The 21,779-nt window shown below is 42.0% G+C and overlaps 11 protein-coding genes across 11 annotated transcripts; 4 read left to right on the top strand and 7 right to left on the bottom strand.

Annotated features, from left to right (window-relative positions):
* On the bottom strand, positions 193 to 8,751 carry BmR1_04g08600 (hypothetical protein; the record flags this gene model as incomplete). The annotated part of the gene is made up of 1 exon (XM_012794851.2): positions 193 to 8,751. One exon carries the CDS (start codon positions 8,749 to 8,751, stop codon positions 193 to 195), a length of 8,559 nt encoding a protein of 2,852 aa, XP_012650305.2.
* Positions 9,212 to 10,858, bottom strand: BmR1_04g08595 (hypothetical protein; the record flags this gene model as incomplete). The annotated part of the gene is made up of 1 exon (XM_012794850.1): positions 9,212 to 10,858. One exon carries the CDS (start codon positions 10,856 to 10,858, stop codon positions 9,212 to 9,214), a length of 1,647 nt encoding a protein of 548 aa, XP_012650304.1.
* Positions 11,990 to 13,023, bottom strand: BmR1_04g08590 (Enzyme of Amino Acid Metabolism; the record flags this gene model as incomplete). The annotated part of the gene is made up of 8 exons (XM_012794849.1): positions 11,990 to 12,049; positions 12,073 to 12,157; positions 12,179 to 12,274; positions 12,297 to 12,415; positions 12,438 to 12,552; positions 12,574 to 12,676; positions 12,755 to 12,968; positions 12,991 to 13,023. 8 exons carry the CDS (start codon positions 13,021 to 13,023, stop codon positions 11,990 to 11,992), a joined length of 825 nt encoding a protein of 274 aa, XP_012650303.1.
* Positions 13,287 to 14,110, top strand: BmR1_04g08585 (hypothetical protein; the record flags this gene model as incomplete). The annotated part of the gene is made up of 2 exons (XM_012794848.1): positions 13,287 to 13,996; positions 14,017 to 14,110. The coding sequence occupies 2 exons, from the start codon at positions 13,287 to 13,289 to the stop codon at positions 14,108 to 14,110; spliced, it is 804 nt and encodes a 267-aa protein (XP_012650302.1).
* Positions 14,134 to 14,483, bottom strand: BmR1_04g08580 (hypothetical protein; the record flags this gene model as incomplete). Its single annotated transcript, XM_012794847.1, has 3 exons — positions 14,134 to 14,165; positions 14,186 to 14,330; positions 14,352 to 14,483. The coding sequence occupies 3 exons, from the start codon at positions 14,481 to 14,483 to the stop codon at positions 14,134 to 14,136; spliced, it is 309 nt and encodes a 102-aa protein (XP_012650301.1).
* On the bottom strand, positions 14,699 to 15,747 carry BmR1_04g08575 (conserved Plasmodium protein, unknown function; the record flags this gene model as incomplete). The annotated part of the gene is made up of 3 exons (XM_012794846.1): positions 14,699 to 15,526; positions 15,632 to 15,690; positions 15,711 to 15,747. The coding sequence occupies 3 exons, from the start codon at positions 15,745 to 15,747 to the stop codon at positions 14,699 to 14,701; spliced, it is 924 nt and encodes a 307-aa protein (XP_012650300.1).
* Positions 15,748 to 15,764: 17 nt separating this feature from the next.
* BmR1_04g08572 (transcription activator, putative) lies at positions 15,765 to 15,981 on the bottom strand (the record flags this gene model as incomplete). The annotated part of the gene is made up of 3 exons (XM_021482703.1): positions 15,765 to 15,787; positions 15,808 to 15,900; positions 15,921 to 15,981. 3 exons carry the CDS (start codon positions 15,979 to 15,981, stop codon positions 15,765 to 15,767), a joined length of 177 nt encoding a protein of 58 aa, XP_021337880.1.
* Positions 16,127 to 17,445, top strand: BmR1_04g08570 (conserved Plasmodium protein, unknown function; the record flags this gene model as incomplete). The annotated part of the gene is made up of 4 exons (XM_021482702.1): positions 16,127 to 16,639; positions 16,661 to 16,831; positions 16,853 to 16,960; positions 16,984 to 17,445. The coding sequence occupies 4 exons, from the start codon at positions 16,127 to 16,129 to the stop codon at positions 17,443 to 17,445; spliced, it is 1,254 nt and encodes a 417-aa protein (XP_021337879.1).
* Positions 17,446 to 17,737: 292 nt separating this feature from the next.
* On the top strand, positions 17,738 to 18,748 carry BmR1_04g08565 (RNA pseudouridylate synthase domain-containing protein 1; the record flags this gene model as incomplete). Its single annotated transcript, XM_012794843.1, has 2 exons — positions 17,738 to 18,236; positions 18,399 to 18,748. The coding sequence occupies 2 exons, from the start codon at positions 17,738 to 17,740 to the stop codon at positions 18,746 to 18,748; spliced, it is 849 nt and encodes a 282-aa protein (XP_012650297.1).
* BmR1_04g08560 (hypothetical protein) lies at positions 19,407 to 19,508 on the bottom strand (the record flags this gene model as incomplete). Its single annotated transcript, XM_012794842.1, has 1 exon — positions 19,407 to 19,508. One exon carries the CDS (start codon positions 19,506 to 19,508, stop codon positions 19,407 to 19,409), a length of 102 nt encoding a protein of 33 aa, XP_012650296.1.
* BmR1_04g08555 (heterochromatin protein 1 (HP1)) lies at positions 19,556 to 20,632 on the top strand (the record flags this gene model as incomplete). The annotated part of the gene is made up of 4 exons (XM_021482701.1): positions 19,556 to 19,726; positions 19,747 to 20,139; positions 20,162 to 20,215; positions 20,309 to 20,632. 4 exons carry the CDS (start codon positions 19,556 to 19,558, stop codon positions 20,630 to 20,632), a joined length of 942 nt encoding a protein of 313 aa, XP_021337878.1.

The raw sequence follows: 21,779 nt of genomic DNA, 5'->3' as shown, positions 1-21,779 counted from the left end.
TATCCCTGGCACCAGTAGCCTTCATAATATTGCAAGTCAACCTACAATAATTTTGAGTTAAACCTGTGTTACCCACAGGAATCGGCATGTTAGTCTAGTTAAAATTATCAACTTTTATTGTACAATTTGCCATGAAACAGAAGCGATGTGGCATTGGTAGGCACAGTGGCACTGTGCCACTGTGCAGGCTATCTACGAGTCTGGCGTGTCCGATAGGTGGGCAAAGTGCTCAAAGTCCCCTATGAGAGTGTTGGAAAAGCCCTCGCAAATAGTGGTTAGTAGGTTTATTAGCCCGAGAATAGGGCATGCGGCGCAACGCACGCAGCAAAGGGCATAGCCCAAAAGTGATATGCCCACGCCGTTACTAAAGGCCAGTTTTTCGCTGCGTAGACCGACCCACGGATAGTAGAATATGTCGGCAAGCATGCCATTGACTGATAGCCAGAGCGAGTCGATAATGCCAACAGGAGTGACCTTTTGCCCGCCACAGATCTTGTGTAGCATGTTAAGGGTGTGGCCCAGGGTCTGGAAGGCGCCGCCAACCACGTACGGCATGGAGAGCATAATCCCCAACCGCGCCCCGATCAGCGCAGCCTCCGGCCTGGAGGAATCCTTGCTGATTGGTGCGTTTATTAGCCTTGCAGGGGTGGCAAAAAGCGCCCCAAGGGCGCGTAGCACGCCTAGCAAAAAGGCCAGGGGGTAGGACAGCCAGACGCTGGGGATGGACTGGCGCAAAAGCTGCTTGATATAACCCGAGCCCAAACGCTTGGCTAGTTGCTTAGGCGTGCCGCAAAATTTTTCAACCTTTTCTCCGTTTAGGTTAAAGTTGATTTTCGGGGTGTCTAAGGGCAACCACTCGAGTAATTTTAGCGCAAATAGTTCCTGAAAGGGCTCCTGTCCGCCAGTTCGAATTGAAATCGCCGTTGACAGGGGCGACACTTCAACGAGCCCAAAGTGCAGGTAGCTGCTAGCCCACCCCTGCGCGCCGGAATGGGAGGGAGGGCGAGGCTGGAGGCGGGACGCCACTGAGCCCAACAGGGGCAGCATGCGCCTGAGGGCAGAAAGGAGGCGTTTAATGACGGTAAATTCGATGTTGATGCAGACTGGAGCCACTTTTACAGACAGAAGCTCGACAAAATTCGCGAGCTTTTCACCCTCCATCGCAAGCTTTTCACCCTCCCAGTCGCCAGAGGAGGCGCAGCGCAGAATCAGGTCCAAAAATGGCATCGGGTCTGCTGAATCCACGTTGGATGTCTGTACTATGGCGGGGATACCGCCGCCCGGGATGAAGTGGTCTACGTGGAGCGAGCTGACCGTGGCCCGCAAGCTGGCGGAAGGACCCGGGTCCAGGCTGGCGCTCATGCCGATCAGGTGCAACGCCGCCAGCGCAGCCTCATCTACGAGCGTAAGGGTCAGTCGGGCCGCTGAGACTCGAACCACCCCCAAGGCTCGACACCGCTCGCCGAGACTAGAACCCCTCGCGAGACCTGAACTCCCCAGATCTGAACCGCCCCCGTCGAACCTGGGGGCAGCGCCCACGTAGAGCCTGCGAGAGCCCCGCCTAGTCACCTGAAATGCGTACTCGCAGCCAGACCCGTCCTCCCCGCCCCCCGGGGCGGGGGAGGAAACCCCGCAGGGTATGACGACGGGACGGGAGGCGATGGACAACCTAAGGGAGAAGGAGGGGCAGGCAGGGACGTCCAGGATGCAGCGCTCGCCAGGGCCCAGGACGTACTCGCCCCCGCACGAAAGGCAGTTGCTCGTGGTGAGCGCCTCGCACGTGTTGTTAAAGAGGATAAAGCGAGGCTCAGCCGCCAGCTCAAGCGTGATTTCATAGGCGCACGTCTTTTGCAGTACGAAGGCGCAACTACCCATGGACAGGGACCGCCGCGTCCTCAGGGGCCCCACGGTGACGTCGATCAAGTGAGGCCCCAACAGGCGCTGTATGCACTCCTCCCGCTCAGCGTACTCAAAGTTGAACTCTTGGCTCCCCTCCACGTCTAAAACGGTAATCCTGCGCGTGGAACAGTGGCTGGTTTCCACGGTTGATCCGCTGCGTAGCAGGATGGGTACAGATTCGCCCTCACAACGCACGAAGACGTCGTTAGGCAGGCTGTTGGTGATGCAAAACAAACTGTGAATGGTGGCTAACAGGGTTGAATTGAGCGGCAGCTGCGACTGCAGGGCCCATAAAGACCAGCCAATGGAGCGGCTAGTGACAGACTGAGCGTCCACCAACACACCTCCACGTACAGGGTTGAGCAGGTTGACCTTTAATGAACTAGGCAGCTCCTGGGCGCGGTCCAAGCCGCAATTGTGAATTGAACCGTGAGATGAGCTGTGGGTTGGATTGTGAGTTGAGATGCGCAGGGCAGTGGCATCGCCCACGGACAGGTGGACCACTTCCTCCGGCTCCAGGGCCCTGTGGTTGACAAATACCGGGGCATTCATCAGGTTTCTAAGCAGTACGGGTATAAAGACGGAAAGAACGTGCCTGGAAGCAGCGATGACAATGGGGATTTTTTCCTCAGAATCGGAGCAGGTCAGGCAGCGGGTGACCTTGGAGCCCTCTTTGAGCGCCACGGGGGCCCTCCCCTCAAAGAGGAGGCCCCCCGGGAGGACGGCCTGCACGGTCAGCAGAGGCTTGGACTCCCCCCAGCAGAGCCCCGCAAACTGCAGCGGACGTATGCTGAGGACCTTACCCGTCCTGACGTCGTTGCCCAGTACGCATATTTTTATGGGCCAGGGCAGGTGGTTGTGGCAGCGCACCATAGGCTCCAGGACGAGGCAGCGGGGACGGGTGCCCCATGAGGGGGTAAAGTCCAGGCGGGCGGAGACCCCACAGGTCTTGCTGAATACCACGGGCCATTTGTCGGCCCTGTAGCTGCCGAATGCCAGGGAATTGAGGTCGGGGAGCCTGACTACATCTCCAGATTCATTGGAGATTTCAGCCCTGGTTCCTGCCTGGAGCCAGGAAATGGGCACAGAGGAGGAGCAATTTTCTTGCAGTACCAGCTGTTCAACGCGGCTCTTTTCGTTCCCATTGCCCGCGTCGGCATTAGCTCCAGACATAGCGTTTAGTGTGTTGAAAGTTTTAGTTACGGCGTCGTTTACGCAAAGGACTGAGAGAGTCATCCTGGTGCGGTTTTCAACCCGCAGGATGGAGCCAACGACCAGGCAAGGCACGGAGCCCGGGTGGATGATGGGTGCCACTACTGGCAAGCTCGTACCCGGGCCCCATATTTTATCGCCTGAGAACCTGTGGCCGGCCAGCGCACTGGATACGTCGTTGGTGTTGCCGTAGAGTAGCAGTTTGGCACGCTTCCGGTCGAATATTTTCCTGTCGCAGCCGGCCTCGTTGATGAAGAGCACGTTGGCGTTGAACACGTGCGAGAGCGGTAGGTTAACCCTGCGGAAGCAGAAACGGGGCACGAGCACGGGCTCCCTAGCGCCTATTAGGTCGAGCCCAACGAGCTGCTCCAACTCGTTGTATACCAGGCACTCGCTAGATCCCACTCTCTGCGGAACGACGCAGCTGAGGTGCCTCAGCAGCCGGCAGAGGTCATAGCTTAGGACCAGCGAGACGGCGCCGAGCTCTGCCGAGGCGCTCCAAGTTTGGGCGGCGGGGGTGGAGCCCCCGCAGTAAAGTGTTAGGGCCAGGGACAGGGGCGCCCTGTGCAGGATGGCAAAGGGCACTCGCAGGTCGTTCCACCCGTCCAGGGCTAGGACGGCGTCCACGGCAACTCGGCTCGGGCGCGGTGCGGCGTCGAGCGCCAGCGCTACCTGGGCGCCATGCAGGGAGAGCCTGGCGAGCAGTGTGGAATCTAGAGAGGAAATTCCACTATAGACAGAGCCACGCATCTCCTTTGCCATGGCGTTCATGCGGATCGGAGCAGGCAGTCCCGGCGCCGCCGGCGAAGACCCCTTCGCCGGCACAAGTCTCCGGGCCATTTTTTTCAGTGCCTTGAGAAAGTCAAGGGCCGGCCCGGCAATGAGGAGGGGTAACCTAACGGTGATGCTATCTACGAGGACGTCTACGTCCCTGGAAGACCCATTTCTGGTAAGCCCGGCGGTGAGGTCAGAGAAGGATAAAATTTCCACGTTGTAGAGGGCGCTGTTAGGCGCCCCCCAGTAGAGCGAAAGGCCACTGCAGTCCAGCACGAGGCCGTCTTCCGAGAGGTTGACGGTCGCCGAAAGGCTTGCTCCCAGTCCGGAGAGGTCGTTAACTGGGTCGGCGCACTGGCACTCATAATCCAGCAGTTTTTCAGCCTGTTCTATAACTGCCGGGTGTATATGGAGTGCCTTATCGCTCATTGTCCGCTGCTTTCTGACGAGCCACAGCGCTACTCTGGAGGCGTTTATGGACACTTCTAGCCCTCCCAACCTCTCTGTAGGAGTAGGAGAAGTCCAAAAATCAGCATCCCCGCGGCGGTTTGGGTTTGGGGCGGCAGTAGCTGTAGTAGTTGTAGTAGCAGTATTGTTTGTATTCGCTCGAGGCGCGGAAGGGCCGAGGGCAAGTAGCTTCTCTATCAGCTCTAGCTCTATCACGACCTGAATGTCCACCAGGGAGAGAGATAGACTCCTTTTGGCCCCGGAGCCGTAGAATGCGATACTTATGTCGGATAGGGCAGATGAGTCGTTGATTATCGTCTGAGAGGCGCCGTCTAGCACGCAGTAGAGCTGGAACTCTTGAATTTTACATTCAGCCTCCACGCTACGGGTTAGCCTGTCCACAACTGCCGTTCCGTTCAGACAATCAGAGAGCAGCCTCAGGTGCGGCAGCCTGTCTGCGAGCCGGGGGGGGGGTTGTAGTTCCGCAGTGAAGCTCTCGGCTGAGAGCAGGGCGACCAGCCTATGGCTAGGCGCGGCCATAGTGCAAAAAAGACGATGCATCTCTGTGTAGGTATTGTGGGCGATGCGCAAGTTTCTCCACTCGCCGCACGTAACGAGATGGCGTTGCTTCCACAAATCGGCCACGTCTGTCTCGTTGCAGGCGCCACTGGCCAGCCCGTACAGGCTTGTCTTCATCTCTAGCTGGTATATGGAGAACTTTTTGTCGCTTTCTAGGCTGGAGACGCGCGGCGGCGGTAGGTGCAGCCTTATGCCCTCCACTGTGGCCTTGGCCCAGACCGTAACTGGGACGGAACTCCCTAACCCGGGGGCTGCAGAGCTGAACCTTCCACTTCCAGCCCTGGAGCTTATGTTCCCGCAGGGTATGATTAGGGGCCTGGAGTCAAGGTAGATGCAGAGTTGTCCCAGCACGACCGAGAGTGTCATTACGCATTTGGCAGGGTCTAGACCTAGCAATCCACACGCCTGAAGGCGCAGCAGGTCGCCGCTTACGTTTTCGATCAACAGGTTAAGCCCCTCTTCCGTTCCACGGACGCCCCTGGATGTGCTACGGTCTGGGATTGCCCATACTTTTGCCCTAGTCGCTATTAGTTCAGCCGCGTATAGGATATGCCCACTGCTTCCTATGTTCCCTATCATTTGTGCTTGAACGAGTTGCGCAGGTTTAGCGTCTGTTTCTACTGGGTTTGCATCACTCGGTTGTTTGTGTCCCCCAAGTCGCATGGCGATTTTAATTTTTCTGACTATATCGCGGTACCTGCTTCCTTGAAACCCCACGGGATATGGGGTTTTGGGAGACTTTGATTCTTGATGTTCCACCGCAGAGAGAGTGGGGATAGGGGCCTCCATTCTAGGGCGGAATTCAACGCTTTCCTTTCCTCCATATGACGATGCTAAGAGCGTCGCCTGCATAGAGACTTCCTTGATCTCGGCTATGTAGAGCAGCATAGCGCCCCTTTTCAAACTGATACGCGTCTCCTCTACGGTTACCAGTAGGTGCCTCGCCATGCCATCTGAATCTATGAAGGGCGGGGGCACAGAGTCTGGGCCCGTGGCCAAGTCGTAGAGGGCTTTCAGCCTGGCGCGGGAGTAGAGGAAGACCTCATCCCCCGGGCCAGGCTGTAGAATTAGCACCAAATCGTCCACAGTCGCTGTGAGCCTGATACGGGCCAGGCAGAGCGCCTGGGCTACATTGCCTCTGAAAGAGCCCTGGGCCCAGGGGCTGTTCCCTCCCTTCAACTGCGGGACAGCTCCACAAATCGCCGCGATGGAATCTGTTAGGGCACCTATGTGCGCCGGGTCTAGCACAGGACTTGAAATTGAGAGGGCAGACTGCACGTCGTATTGGAAGGCCAGGGATTCGAGTCTCTGGAGACTGAGGTCAAATTGCAGGAAATTTGTATCATTTGCACAGAGGAGGACTGGCCCAGCGCCTGTTGACAATTTGGCGTACTTTGCCTTGATGCATGCAGATGCCTGTCCATTTATCTGTACCGCTAAATCTAACGATAGCTTCCTGGCAGAAATTTCCACGTCATTAGGTGCCCCTGCACAGAGGCTGAGCGAGTGGACCTTCAATTTTGTGGACATTTTAACCTTTGGGTTTGCGGGCTTGGACTCTGGATATTCAATGCCGGAGTCGCATAGCGTTAGGGCTTGGGAGACTGCTTTGAGGTCAGAGTGCTCTTTAGAGACTGCTAAAGACCACTCCTGCTGCAGCTCGAAGAATTTGACAATTCTATCGATTCTATGGTAAAATTCCAGTCCCTTATCCACCACCTGCTCCTTCAGGTAATCCCTCTTTGATAAATTCAAAAACACGTCCTTTACCAGGTGCGTTGGGATCGTGAGGATGATGGATTTCACGGTAGCCGATGACTCAATTTGGTAGATTGCCATTCTGAACTTTTCCATTTCGGCAACTATCTCGCCTCCCAGGCTCAGTGATAGTGATTCGAGGGCAAATGACAAATGGTTGATTTTTTTGTCGGAAAATATAACAAAATCCTCGAGAGAAGCAGCCAAGCATCTGGAAGCGGTAGAGTTACTTTTGAATGTGATTATTTGGTCTGTATACACGTGCGTGTGGATAGTATTTAGCCTGGCTGCGTAGTTTACGCATGTTATAAACTTTCTGCCTATTGGTTCGGATTCCCCATCAAACGGATCCTTCGGGGAGTGCAAGGAAATTTGGTGGGAAGCCAAGAACTGATCCCGGTCAACTAGCTGAAGGGAGGTTTCATTGTCGCTAGAATCCGTGGAAAGAACGTCGGCGGTGTTGAGGTAGTATGGATATTTGTATTCGCGCAGCTGGGCAAATTTGTCAACGCTGGTGGGGGATTCTGCCTCCAGGGGTGCAAAAACTGCCACAAGATCCACGCCTAACATCTGCACCTTGATTAGGCTGCGGTTTTTGTACATTGGTATCTGCTTCCTATCGGAAAGCTCGTCTATAACCTTCCTGATCCTATCGAACGCTCCGATTGTGCTAGGGAAGAATGTTATCACGGCCAAGGCATTACCAAGTGCCAAGGTTAGTCTTGGGACTTTAATATCAATTGCAGTTACATGATCCGTGTATTGCTTAATTGTGAGCTCAAACATATCGCCATCTATAGGTACAAGCCCACCTTGAAATATGCTAGAGCTGTAAACAATTGGAAATTCGTCAACAACGACGCCATCACTTTGTACACTTTTTGATATGGCAACTATAAAAATTTTATCAATCGTGAGAAATAATTTTGATGAATTCTTCTCGTATATTTTGTAGGTCAATTCTAAAGTCGCCTCCGCCCGGGCTGTGTCACTGCTTATAGTAAATGGGCCCGACTTTAGACAAAAATGTAGTGCATATTTAAACCACTTATTGTTGCTATTTATTAGCCTAAAGAGCATTTCTATGGGGCATTCTCTCTCAAACTTCAATTTCTCCGCCTCACCCATCTGTCCCTTCACGTACCTGGCTGCGGCTGTGTGGCTGGGTCTTGCAGCCAACATATCCTTTAAAACATATTGCCACTTGCTCCACGTGTAAAAATACCCTGATATACTGAAAATCAGATCCAAAACCTGACTGTTTAGGTAGAAATTCAAGTCGCTAAAACTCATTGTTACTCCAACGGCAGGGTTGCTGAAAAAGTTGTGCCGTTTAAATAGGGGTTTCATACCCAGAGCCCTGGGAGACCACTTTCTCACGCCTATCTCACAGTCGAAGGGGGTTGTCGTCATTTCAATCCAAATTTCATCAGCCCCGGCCCTATTGGCTTGGGCAAATGATATTGAAACACTGCTGAGATTAATTGAGAGGGCTATCAAGAGGGAATTCCTCACGCCGTACAATTCACTACCGGCTAACTTGTCGCACCCTCCTAACAAAAGCTCAGGTATGGAAATCCTGACAATGTACCCACTGAATCCCTCAAGGTCCACATTAAAATTAATCGTTATATTTGTGCAGGTTATCGCCAAACTGTTTGCGACATTGAAACCAATTTTCTCGAATAAGCTAAAGTTACCAAACGTCTTAAATGCATTTTCCCAATGCCTTAACAACTTTTTCTTACTATGTTCTAAAAACTCCAATAACTCGTCATCTGACCACTGCCCAAAATCAATCAACCCAATGTCTAGGGTCAAATCAGTAACTTCAACTCTGAGCTTCTCCGATGGATTGTAACGTAATGCTGATCTCCACTCTGCACACACCTTTACACAGCCAATCTTACAGCTTTTCAAGTTTAGTGGCACGATGGGATGGCTTATCTCGATTGGTAAACTCAGGTTGCGAATTACCACAAAACCGCCCTGTTCTATATCAATGGCTATTGATTTCGTGTCCAGATACTGCACGATCATACCCCCTCCGAACCGCCGTAGAAAGCAGTCGATGAATGTCATCCTAAGCCATATTAATCACGCCCTGGGGTCGTATATTCCATTTCTATTCGGTGATACCTTACAACCATTCACCTCATTAAGTCCACAAGATTAGTAATTACTTATGTACTTTTTAGTGTTGAGTGTTTGGCTGGCTAGTTTGCACGCTTGTGTGCCCCAATTGACACTTCCTGATGAGTGGTATCGTATCGCTCCTCACTTGCCAAACTTTTATAGTTATATCTACATAAATACTTCTGCTAGATATATGTGCAATATTCAAACTATTATTCAAACCTCTATATCAAATGTTAATCTGGTTCAATTGCTCACTTATAATTAAATTAATATACTGTCTAGGTGCAAATATCTCATCCTTCACACATACGAATAACAAAACTATGAAAATAAACCAACAATTATACTAATAAACTTGGATTATGAAATAAATTATAAAATAATATCAATAAATTGCCCCTCTTTAGTCGAAGAAACCGGGGGGGTATTCCACCGTCTGAATACTGGCATTTTTCCTAATCACGCCTACCTCATCCACAACCCCAAATGTTGACAGTGTTGAAGCATTTAATCCATCATTGTACAACTTTTTAAACCTGGAAAAGTGGGTTCTGTTGTAACTAGGCTCATAAAACTCCTCAAAGTCAGAGCGCTCTGGTGGATTCACCACTCGAGTGGTCAAAAAACGATTCGCTTCTGCCGTAGCCATGTCCAGCCCAGTTTGAACGACTCCATTTAGCCATTGATCGTCCATAGTCTCGTCCAAGTACCCGGTCTTATCATTGCATTCACAGCCCAAACATGAGCCCACGCAATTAACACCTCCTTTAGGCGATTTTTTCGGGCTTGGCTCATTACTGTGGAAATAATTGTCCGAGTAAGGACCCCAGGTACTGTACATTTCCCTCCCATCTCTGATCGTTTCGTAAAAATTCGATTCGTCATTGTTTAGTAAATGATCCGTTTCCGGAGCAACAGTGGTAGAAACAAGCCACTGTGAAAGGGAGATATCGCTCTTTAACCCAATATTTAGAGCCTCGTCTCCCCTATTATCTAAACAAGCATATTTGTCATCCGAATCGTCTAATTTATTATTAGAAACATTGTATTTGTCAAAACTATACGTGGTGTGTTGATTCGATTTGTTCTGCAACCTAAATTTGTTAAATTGTGATAATTTGTTATGTTGATCCAATTTAAGCGCTTCAAAGGCTAGATCCAATCTCTTATCAAGTATATCCAGCGTTAGATGATTAAAATTGTTATTTTTGATTGATAAATCCAAACCATCGTTGTTAGAATTAAGATTGGGTTTAATCACACCCGGTTTGGGGGGGTTATTTATGGATGGCAATAAGATCTGTTTTGGTGAATTTGGAGGAGATGTAATTGCACTGGCTGTGGAAGGCGTGTAAGCTTGAAATGGTACCTTCAATTTGCCATTACATGGCCCGTCCGGCGAATAATCTACACTTAAACCAATTGTAGTCACACCATCATCGTTAAACCTGTTGGAGCTACTACCGGTGTTATTGTTATTGTTAATAGATTGTTTTGTATGCCTTAATTCTTCGGTACCATGGGCAAAAGGACAATAGTAGCTCTTGCAATTAGGATAGTTTATGCACAATCTTGTCTTGTACAACAAAGGGTGATATAACTGCTCCTCCTTAGAATGCGAATAACGACACTTGCGTCCATATTTACATTTACCTTGTAATTGCATTTTATCTAACGATTTTATGAAATTTATGTTGGAACAAAGTTTGTAATCATAGTTGTGAGTAAGTGGTGATCTTCTGGGCCAAGTCTCCGAATGCGAATTCCAACATTTCATGCTGTCTTTGCAGATTCCCCGCTGGTAGTCTTGACATTGGCGAGTTCTAAAATCCATAAGATCTGTAGGTGAGATGAAGATATGTTGCTGTTCAGAATCTACTTGGTGATCTTCACTCTTTTCCCCATCATGGATTGTAGTACAATTTTTTGATTCTTTTTCGAACAATTTGTCGTGAAACATCCTACCATTACATGATTTATGAGCTGCGGTACCAGTGACCTTGCTATGTGTAGGTAATTGAGTATTAGTTAGGCGGTCAACCAACTGCATTGTAAGTTTTTTCTAGATACACCGTGGAAATAGTTATAGTCTGGCGCCCTAGTGATAAACTGTGATATTTTGGTCTAAAAAATAGTGGTTAGTGTGTTGATGTGTAAAATATGCAACTAAAAAATTAATATACGTAATGAATACATAAATGAGCAACTTGCAGCATTAGTGAGTAGCTATTTTGAACACCTTTAAGTTCTTGTTGTGTAGGTTAATTATAGCGCAATTAAACTAGCGAGATATATTTTATTGGTGTTGCTACATTCAAGAGATTATGATATGCGATGAGTGGTGTACACAAGTTCCCCAGACCGGGTATATACGTACACCTTTGAATATCTCTAAATAGCTTAACAAATAACTCGAATCAGTCTTTGTATTACAATTTGCATATTACACTTTTTTGCATAGTTTTTCATTCTATTACTGCACACCACAATCACCGCACCTTCCTACTCTTCTTGCACTCTTACTAATTTCTCCTTTCCTATCGTATTTCAAAGGTATATAGTAGTTTGATTACTAATCAATTTAGCGTTTTTATAACTATGTAGATTTGATAAAATTAGCCAAAGGTAGCTAGTTTTGACCAATTGGTAATGTGGATAATATTCTCGCTGTATGAATTTTACTATCACTAATTATCTTAATTAACATTAGTGTCTATTAAGTATATATAACTTTTAGTTTATTTATGTTATTCAATTCAAAATCTTATTATTTCTGTAATTGAATGCCTATGGTCACTATATCCGTGTTTTGCAAGAATTATTGCTGTATGCGTTGTTGAATATTTTCTCTCCTTGCATTTATGACGTACAAATATTTCAACTATATACTGACTCTTTTAGACAATTACTAATTTTATTGCAGGCATGTAATAATTTCTAACCATCTAAATGTCAATAATTAGATATGTAGATATTTATCATTCAGCAACATCCCACGTATTTTGTGTTAAACTTAGTTCAAGAATTGAATTCATGACATTTCATTAGATAACTAATATTATATGCAATTAAATATTAATATATATTCTAATTTTAAAAGTACATGAATTGTTGTTTAATTGATGAAATAATTATCAATATTATCTTAATTGTAATTTCAAATGATACAAAAAATATAATACTAAAATCCTCCCTTCCTCTTTCTCCCTGTATATTTAGTATCCCTTCGAACCGAAAGACCCTTAATGGACTAGTAAGACTTACCTTCCTTCTCTGTTGGGCCTTTTTAATCAATATTTTTCCCCTAAGAGAAGTCCTTTTCTTCTCCTTCCTCCGTGAAATCTTTGATCTGAATGATATTTTTAACTACTGCAATTTTTGTACGGGAACGTGGTCACTGTCAGACGAAGGTTCTGACAAAGAATCTGCAATATTACGCACCCCCGCCCATAAACATAAAAAATATCTACATTAAAAATGTAACAAACTTTTTAGCCTTTGATGACTCTGGAAAATCAACAACAAGACCTCCTCCAAAACTAGCTCTAGCGGCGGCAGCTAGAATCATTTCAGTCTGGTTATCAGATTCAGGATAGAACTGAAAGATCTCTGTTAGATATAGTGATTACCGCACGAGACCCAGATTTAAGTGCAGTGTAAAGCCATTTAAAAAAAATTGTTAATCTTTTAAATGGCTCAACCCCCTTTTTATCAGCATTACATAACCACTGGATAGCACTAACACTTTATGATCTTTATAATTACCTTATAGCACCGTCAAAAGAATCTGTTTTGAAGCGCATAGTCGATCCCATATCCGAAAGTATTAAATCACCATGATCCAGGACATTGTTCTCAATAGCAACATCTATGAATTATTTTTGTAGTAATAATACTAATGATTCTATTAAATTGATTAAATGACCGAACCAAAACACAAAATTACCTAACATTGATGGGCTGATGTCTATGCCAATCCAAAAATGGCCCAAATCCATCAATAATTCCCCAGAAATCCCAACGCCACAGCCAATATCTAGAATCAAGCATGGTTCATCCGGCAACAAACACAATTCAACCGCCCTTTCTGCCATCTCCCACTGAATCCTGCGAATTCTAGAGTTGGAGGAATACTTCCTAGCCTCTTCTTCTCCATAATACTATGTAAATATTCTTTCTAACTATTTCCGGAGGCGCAGAGTGTTCCGGGCGCATAGGCGCTAAGATATATAAACCTTTAGAGGGCGAAGGTATAAATGTGTGGCGTTCATTCTATATATATCCGTCTCTTGGATATGGAGTATAGACAAAAGTTTTTAACAATCATCTGTTCATATTTAAAAAATGAAAAATTTTTACTAAATTTGATTTTTTGTTGTAATAAAAAGTTGGTTCACAAGAGTGTCATATGTAGAATCTTGTCAACTTGTCAACATGTAACTTGTGTACATAATCTATGTAGTAATAGAACTTTAGTAATGACTAACAGGCAAATTTCTGATAATTACTCTAACTACATAAATGACAAATATGCCAGCACAACTATAACTGGTGACGAATACGCTAATCTAAATAGTTACCCTAGTACTATTAATAGTATGTCCAGCAAATCACAACCAAATGCTAAATTCTGTAATAACGATATCGAAAAACTTATTAATGATCCACTAATTAACCGTAAGGACTTGATTATGCTTCTAAGGAAACGCATGTTCAATAACAGTAGCGTACTAAAGTTCAATAATGTTGCGACGTGTTTTGAAAATGATATCGTTAATATGAATATATCAGCTAATAAGCCCGCAAAGTCTATACGAACTGATGTTGTTAACAGTGATTACAAATTTGATTTGTTACACAATGGTAAATCACTCAGCAGTATACCAAGTATCAAACATCCATTAGTAATCAGAGATCCTATAATATCCCAAATAAACAATAGAAAGATTATTAGCGATGTCGAGATAATCTCAGCACTTAATAAAAAGGAGTTGAGCGTATTACAGATAAATAAGTCTGATGGCGCTATGTGCTGGGAAAGTTTACTACTAGAACTATACAACATCCCATTTGAATTGAGTGATGATAAGTTGGAATGTTTGTTTAGGATGTGTAAATTTAAGATAATCAGCCTGCAAAGGGAGCAGCATTTGTTTAACCGTCCCAGTGACGCTACAATTTGTATAAGGTTTACGTCTTTTAATTTAGTTACAATACCAATGATTTAAAGGTACTAGAAATTGGGTGTATGTTGGCATCCAGAGCTATTTTGTTGCATATAAAACAGATTATAACCTATTAAGAAATAATTGTAGAGTATAGTCCCTAATCCAACTTCATAGTAACTATTTTGGCCCCTAAATTGTTACATATGTACCTTTCCTCTCCCTCTTCCTTATAACATCAAGAATCTTCTTATTTCTCCTTCTTATGTAACCTTCTGGGATATTGGATTTAACACTCTTCATCTTGACATCATTAGTCTTTAATTGATTATGTTCTGCGATATAAATGTATCCAAACTATGTGATTGTAAGGGTTACTTTATTAAGAACCGATTTTTGTATTTGTTTATTGAGCCTTTTCTGAGATCGTTTGAGTTCATCTTGGATTTGCGCTTTGGCAATGATATGGAAGCGTTCTTGGTGAGCACGCCTGTTGTTTTTCTTGCTCATCCCTATAAAATCGATTAAAATTTTGTACCATACATCTAAAACAAATGCCAGAATAGCACAAGCCAAGGTGCGATAAACTATTGTAGGGCTGCTTACTAGTATTAGCTATACTAAACTAAATATTCTGCTGTTAATAAAATATTTTGGGAAAGAAAGTATTAATAATAGTAATAATAATATAACCAACTAGTATGTTATAAGTGAACAGCTTTATGCTAAAAGCTGGCTGATTTTAGCGTTTCAAGTGACCATTTGATATGTCTGCGCCATTGTTCCCATTTGTCAAACTCCTCTATTGGTGGTTCATCTAGGTACAGATACGGTTCATTTACTACCAATTTTGGGTCCATTAGATTCTCCAATACTTCAATTATTTGATGACCATACTTAAGCTGGAATCCCACAGCAAGTAAACATGTTGCACCTCCCTTGTGCATAAGAATCCGTTCCTGCAATAATTCATTACCTATTCTCAAAACCCTTAATTGTAGTGCCTCTGGGTTGTGATATATTTGGTCAAACAATTCAATAATGTGGTTTTTAGCGTTGTTGCTATTATTACTTTTAAGTGTTTCAATGGCATAGTTTAATAGCATGACTTTGTTACTTAAATCTGCTTGTTTAATTTCATTCATAATACTATTTTGTACCTCATTTATTATTACTTTGTCTAGGTTTTTACCAATTTTAATGTCAGTAGTCACATGAGTATTAAATGAGTCTAGTTCCATTTTGGTTTGTAATTTGCACTTTTCAATCATTTCCTGTAATTTTTCCTCATATTCATCTTCAGAAGATAATTTGCACTCTAAATTAGGATCATTAGTGTTGTTTTTTTCGATCCTATTTGGAAACAATGGCTCCAATTCATCTTGGTACACGGAATATAGGATTTCGAATTTTTCGACTAGTGTCAATATTCTTTTTGCCGTATTTGGTCCAAATGGACGTTCATCTTCAGGTTTTTTTAGCTGGATCCTATACTTGGTGATCTTTGGCAATATTAACTCCAATTGGCATTCGGAGTCTATAAATAGCTGTGTCTATATGTAAGTTTTATTGTTATTCTCTAAACAGTATGAATATTCATATGAAATATTGCAGAAATATATCAAATTCAATTGTATAATTTCATAATTTAGGCTTACATGTTGCTTAACATCGTCACTTTTGGTATTAAGTATCAACTCAAACGAGTATTTTATGTCTAAATAATCAACAATATACCTTCAACCAATTGCTCAATTCTTTGCAATTCCGTCATATCGGTTAAATAATTAGTTACCTCGCTTCATATTGCACAACTGTGTGAAACGGTTAGTACCTTTGTGACTTCGATTTTTGTACAGTATTCTGGAACCACAATTCCTGCATCTCACTGCTGCCACAGGCTGCAAAACTACATCCTTTCCACATTCTATTTGAAAGTTTTTATACCGCTACAAATGTAAGTAACGGGTTCTAGATTCTCATCTGTGTCCACAACATTAACATCCATCTTCACAGATACTGATGATAGTATAGGGCAGTAATTTGGTGGTCATTCAACAGATTGGGATTAATGTCTTAATTAATTGTCAAAGTGTGTATTATAGGATTTTAAATATGCCAAGCAACTGTATATAAAGTCTGTCAGTGGAAGTATGACACTGCTGTTACAAATATTTACAATTGTATATGCAGCCCACTTTGTCATTGGATTCGCAACCAATTGGCACAAAAAATATATATTAGAGACGCATAACTTTTGTAATAATGTTAATAATTGGGGTCTGTGTCATATAAAGATGAATGCCTGTGTAAAATCCATTGGAGATATGATGCGCGAATGTGCTATGAATGACGTCTCAATACCGGATTCTGCTCATCTAATTCCTAGTATTGAGACAGATATTCTCAAAGCTAAGATTAAGAGGGCAAAACAAACTAAAGGGCTAATCGAACCACCAAAATATTGCATTACTGGCAGTATCGACGGTCCTAGTAATCATGCCCAAGGAATACATAAACTAGTAGAGCAGTATAACGAAAATATGCTAAATGGTAACGGTAGAATGGATTTTTATGAACCAAGGGGACTTAGGGAAATTAATGTATGGGACAAAGATATGACTTTTGAAGTATTTCCAGTTCTCTTGGATGAGGGAGCACCTATAGTAATATATTTATTAATACAGAGTGCAGGCCAAATAGCAAAAGTGACATTAGACGAGAGACATCGCAGTAAACTGATAGAATCGATGCATTTCAACAAGATTATAGGCATTTGTATCGCATTTATCAAGAACGATAATCCACAAGATCCAAACTATACCCCAGAACTAGTTGAATATGGTTCAATTTCAGAGGTATAAAATACTTTGACTTAGTTACTTGACATTAGTAATTTGGACAGTGAGGGTGTGATAATTATTCGACCAATAGAGCGATTTAAAATAATTAAATTTGATGCGACCCCTGGAGATACGCATATGAGGGTAGCATGCAAATAATTATTTAGGCCACTGTAAAACTCATAAAAGACCAATATCAACCGCTACGCAATCTAAGTATTACTCTCGATAATATAAAAGCATTATATTCCCTATACGACAAATGCAACTTTCTACAGGAAGAATACTGCAAGTTAACCGGCAGACTTGAGCAGATGAAAAGCATAGCTGAAAGAGAGGATTTTAATAGCAAGGTCGATGGAATGATCTCACACATTGAATTCGATCCTAACGATCCTAATTTGTTTACATATAAGGAAGTTTCACAAACCAGAATGAGAATCTTCGAGATAATCAGTTTTTGTGCCATGGAATTTCATTGCGACGAGAACACTAGGATTTGGGCCAGCAGGATCACAAACACGGAAGAGAGATTAATTGCGGTTAGATTGGTTTTGGAAAAGAAAATGGCTGCCTTAAAAGCAGCCATTGAACGATTAATTAGTGAGAATAGGGAAAATGCAACTTAATTTTTGCTGTAAAGCGATAGTTTAATGATAAATATTCAAAGGTCATTTTATTCATATAACTTCATATGTGGATATACGGCAAAATTGTAATATAATTTCAATTGCCAGGCAAGATAGTCCACAATTATATATGACACAGTATATTTGTTAAGGTAGTGTCACAACATTGTTGGTGTGAATTCCACTACCAATCGTATAGTATTGCGAAACATGTCTAATAATGTATGTGGATGTAAATTGATGTGTTGAGTTGGTGTAAAACATTGTAATATAGCTTCTGACGTATTGTTCCATGAAGATCACAACCAGACAGATATGTGCTGTCCATGAGGAGTTTTTAAAAAACTTTCAATTGTTCTCTGGGATTAATTTTTTTGCTGTCAATAAGCCACCTGATTTTCATCTAGAACGTGCAGATAGTACGATTTGCATTGAGGATTTAGTTAGAGAATTGTGTAACATTGACAAGTTTAGAATTTGCGGTCAATTAGACTATGCAACTAGTGGTGTAATGCTACTGGCCAAGTCTAAACTGGCCAGTAAATACGCCAACCTAATGATATACGCTAAAGAAATCTACAAGGTATACCTAGCGCTACTATATGGGCACTTGCCTATTGACACTTACCACATCACCAGGAGCATTTGTAAGCCTAGAGGGGATGAGTTTAAGATGCGTTTAGCTGGTAGTGAAGGGGAGGGTAAGGCCTGTCATAGCGTTTTAATTCCCAGGTCCCATCATTCTATAGAGGGGCAACCTGTAACGCTTTGTGAACTGAGGACAATTACAGGTAATTAACTATATTAAATTTTTATAAATGAAGCATTTCACGTGTAAATAATATTTTCAAGATGTTATATTATGTAGTTTGTGTAATTTCTGTAAAATATATGTAAAATTACTTAAAATTAAAACACTTGGACTAAATTTTTATAATAAATTACTAATTTAGGGCGCCGCCACCAACTACGTCTCCACTGCGCTTCAATTGGCCATCCAATCATTGGTGATGTTACATACTTTAACGAACGGAATCTAACAGGCAGGTACAAGGAAATAGAAACAGATCGTATGATGTTGCATTGTTGGTTTCTTAAGCGCAACTCCAGCGATGAATTGAGTGCAAAATATCCCAAAGATTGGCCCAAGATGAGGGAAATGATTGAGGAAATTGAACTAATAGTATCTCCAGATGTAATTTCTAAGTATGTAAATCAGCCACCAATTAATCACTTGGATAGTGTGTTATTGAATATGCAATTCGAACAACGGGTTGGCAGTCAAATTAAGGTGTTTAAGTAGCAAGGCAGATAACAAATGCATGATTAATTGTATATTAGATATAGTTACTAATGTGCAAGTGATGTTATTAGTGTTTATATGGAATCACTGAGAGAATTTTGATAGTATAATGAATATTCACAGGGCGTGGGTAAGTTGTAGTTAAATACGGATTAGTTAGTATAGAAATTTTAATTGATATTCAATAATTAAGTACATAAGGTAATTCATGAAAACATGAGAATAAATAATTAGTTGAATCAATTTAAACCATAAAGTGAAATATTGCTATATATACAACAGTAACATTTATTTGTTTAAAAAAATATGTGTAACACGTTTATAAAATAGTATTTTGAAAAGAAAAATTAACAATTCACAACTTAATCTAAGAACAAAAATATATCTGACACCGGGAGAAGTTGAATGTGATTTGTATAAAATTGTCTATTAATATCATTAAATAGATGTGTGTTCAAATAAAATAAATGTCAGTGAATGAAAATGATATTTAAAACTAACCAATTAATTAATAAGCATTTAACAATTACTAATAGATGAACAAATGTCATTTGAAGGAAAATATTACCAGCTAATAGAGTCAAAAGTAGGCTGTTGTGTAAAAGTAAGAATAACGTAACTATAGTCGTAACTCTAAATATTAACTACAAATATCAAATTAATTGCTACGCACATTAATAATGAATAGATGTGAGCTAGGATATAATAAATTGAATGGTTGTAATTGTGTGGTTATGCCAAGTGCTGGGGCAATCACCATAGTAAATACTACCATTTGATAGCTTATTGTACAGTAAAAAAACTGCAATGGTAAACAAGAGGTGTAGATCTCCAAAAATCTCTCCTTTTGATGATGAGGAAGAGGAGGATGAATATGAGGTGGAAAACCTTATAGACATTAAATACGTGAAAGGTAAACCTCTATTCCTTGTTAAATGGAAGGGATTCCCCGACGACGACAACACCTGGGAACCAGAGGTACTTTTCAATTTATATAGCAAAATCTAACTAATCTGCCCCTGTTTGCCGCCAAAATGGCATCTATGAAGGAAGCCTACAATGGAAAGTCAAAAAATCGCAAGGGAAACAAGGTCAAACCCAAGGTTATGGACGAAAATACTATATCATCACAAATTTCTCCAAAAATATCCGATAAGGAACCTGAAGTGGATGACAAGAATGATTATGATTATCAGGAACCAGACAATAAAAGACATTCCGCATATTCGTCCAGGAAGACGGAAAATAATAACATAAATAATTCTGGTCAAAAAAAAGTTAAAAATGATGCATGGGTCCCCGTTCTAACTGCAGATGGACCCTTGAATGATCCCCCGGATGAAGCAGTCGAGGTGGAGGATTTGCTTGACTATAAGCCAAAGGGGAGAAAGGTAATAATACACTTTTACTTAGGATTTTTATCTTGTACGGTGGAAAGGAGATTGGGAGGATTCTTGGGAGCCAAGGGTATGTCAATATGTTGTATTATCTTTTTAATAACATTCCAATGGTAGCCACATTGGTATATTAATCTAAATATATTACAAACTACTTACCTAGCATAACCTGCTTATTGTGGGCGATCTCATGAAAAAAATGACAGAGCTGAAGACCAGATATTTGCAAGTATACGGCCCAGGTGATATGGAAGATGAGGCTCTTGTATCTATTCTCAGCATTAGAATAACTGGAGAGGCAACATTGTCAGCCGTTGTGGTTGAAACCTCCAGAGAGAGTGAAACTAAGACTTTGTTGCCACTACAAGAAGTTAGGCAGAGGTGGCCCCAACAATTATTGGACTTTCTACTTGCAAGATTGAGGCTAAGGCCATCAATTGAACAGTCTTCTGATAACTCTCCCGTGCAAAGAGGCGTATCTAAGTAATAGTCCACCACGGTAATCTTTACACAATTTCATTGGATCGAATCCACATATTACCTTTGATGCATGGTTTGTGTTTAATTTTTTAAATACTTTAAACTCCGCGATCAATTGCAATCACTCGAATTTTCGGTTATCGGCGAATAACGCACTCGCTCGCCAAAAATTATACGAAATTACTTATTTAAACAGTTGGAAATGATGAATCACTATTTGTTATTGGTCAACTAGCCACTCTAATCACTCGTTTGATAGATAGTGCGTCATGTCAAACTCAATAGGAGTTGGCTGTTCATGGATTCTTGGCGCCCAACATTATGCAAATTATTGATTGTAAGAATTATTTTCTAATTTTTGTGCGCTGCTTATCCTCCGAGTCGACTATTTACATGTTATAAGGTTTCTCATATCTTATTGTCACTAATCATTAGTAATTTAATGATAACTCCGCTAGCTGGTTTTTATTATTTACGTCTTTATTTATACATTTGCCTATTTGTTTGGATTTTACGTAAACCGTCCAAAACTGTCCTAATCCAGCACAAATTGTATTCATATGAGTGTAATATGCACGGATTGGAGTGCTTTTTCTTTGATAATTATTAAAGTAATCGATATTTAATTGTTTTAAATCACTTTTGAAATGTCATTTTGTTACTATAACATCAAATATATTGTAATTTTCAGATTGTATACAAAGATGTAATTGTGATTGTGAAATCAGCATAATTTGCTGATTGGATTTGTGTATACTCTCACGTTGAAATGTAATGTTAATTGACACTAACTATAATAAATTACTTAAAGACGTAAAATACAATTAACTAAATAGATAACTACATATAAATACGCCCACTGTAAATGGGAACTTATGTTATATTATATGAAAATTTTGACTATATTTAACACAATTTAGTTGATTAGACTACATAATTAATAGACACAAATTGGTGTAATTGTGGTTGAAATTGGTAAATTAGCGAAGTCTTGTTTTAAATATATTTTTTGAAATCTTTAAAATGATACGTAATAACTGCTATTCTAACGTGCTTAATAGGAATTTTATGGGAATATTTTACACGCGCAGTCCTAAATATTGAAATAAGTATATGCGATAGCTCTATATATAGCAGGCCGTATATGAGTCAGT

Source organism: Babesia microti, chromosome IV (assembly GCF_000691945.2).
Source record: "Babesia microti strain RI chromosome IV, complete genome".
Lineage (NCBI taxonomy): Eukaryota > Apicomplexa > Aconoidasida > Piroplasmida > Babesiidae > Babesia > Babesia microti.
This window is presented reverse-complemented; position numbering and strand designations above follow the sequence as displayed.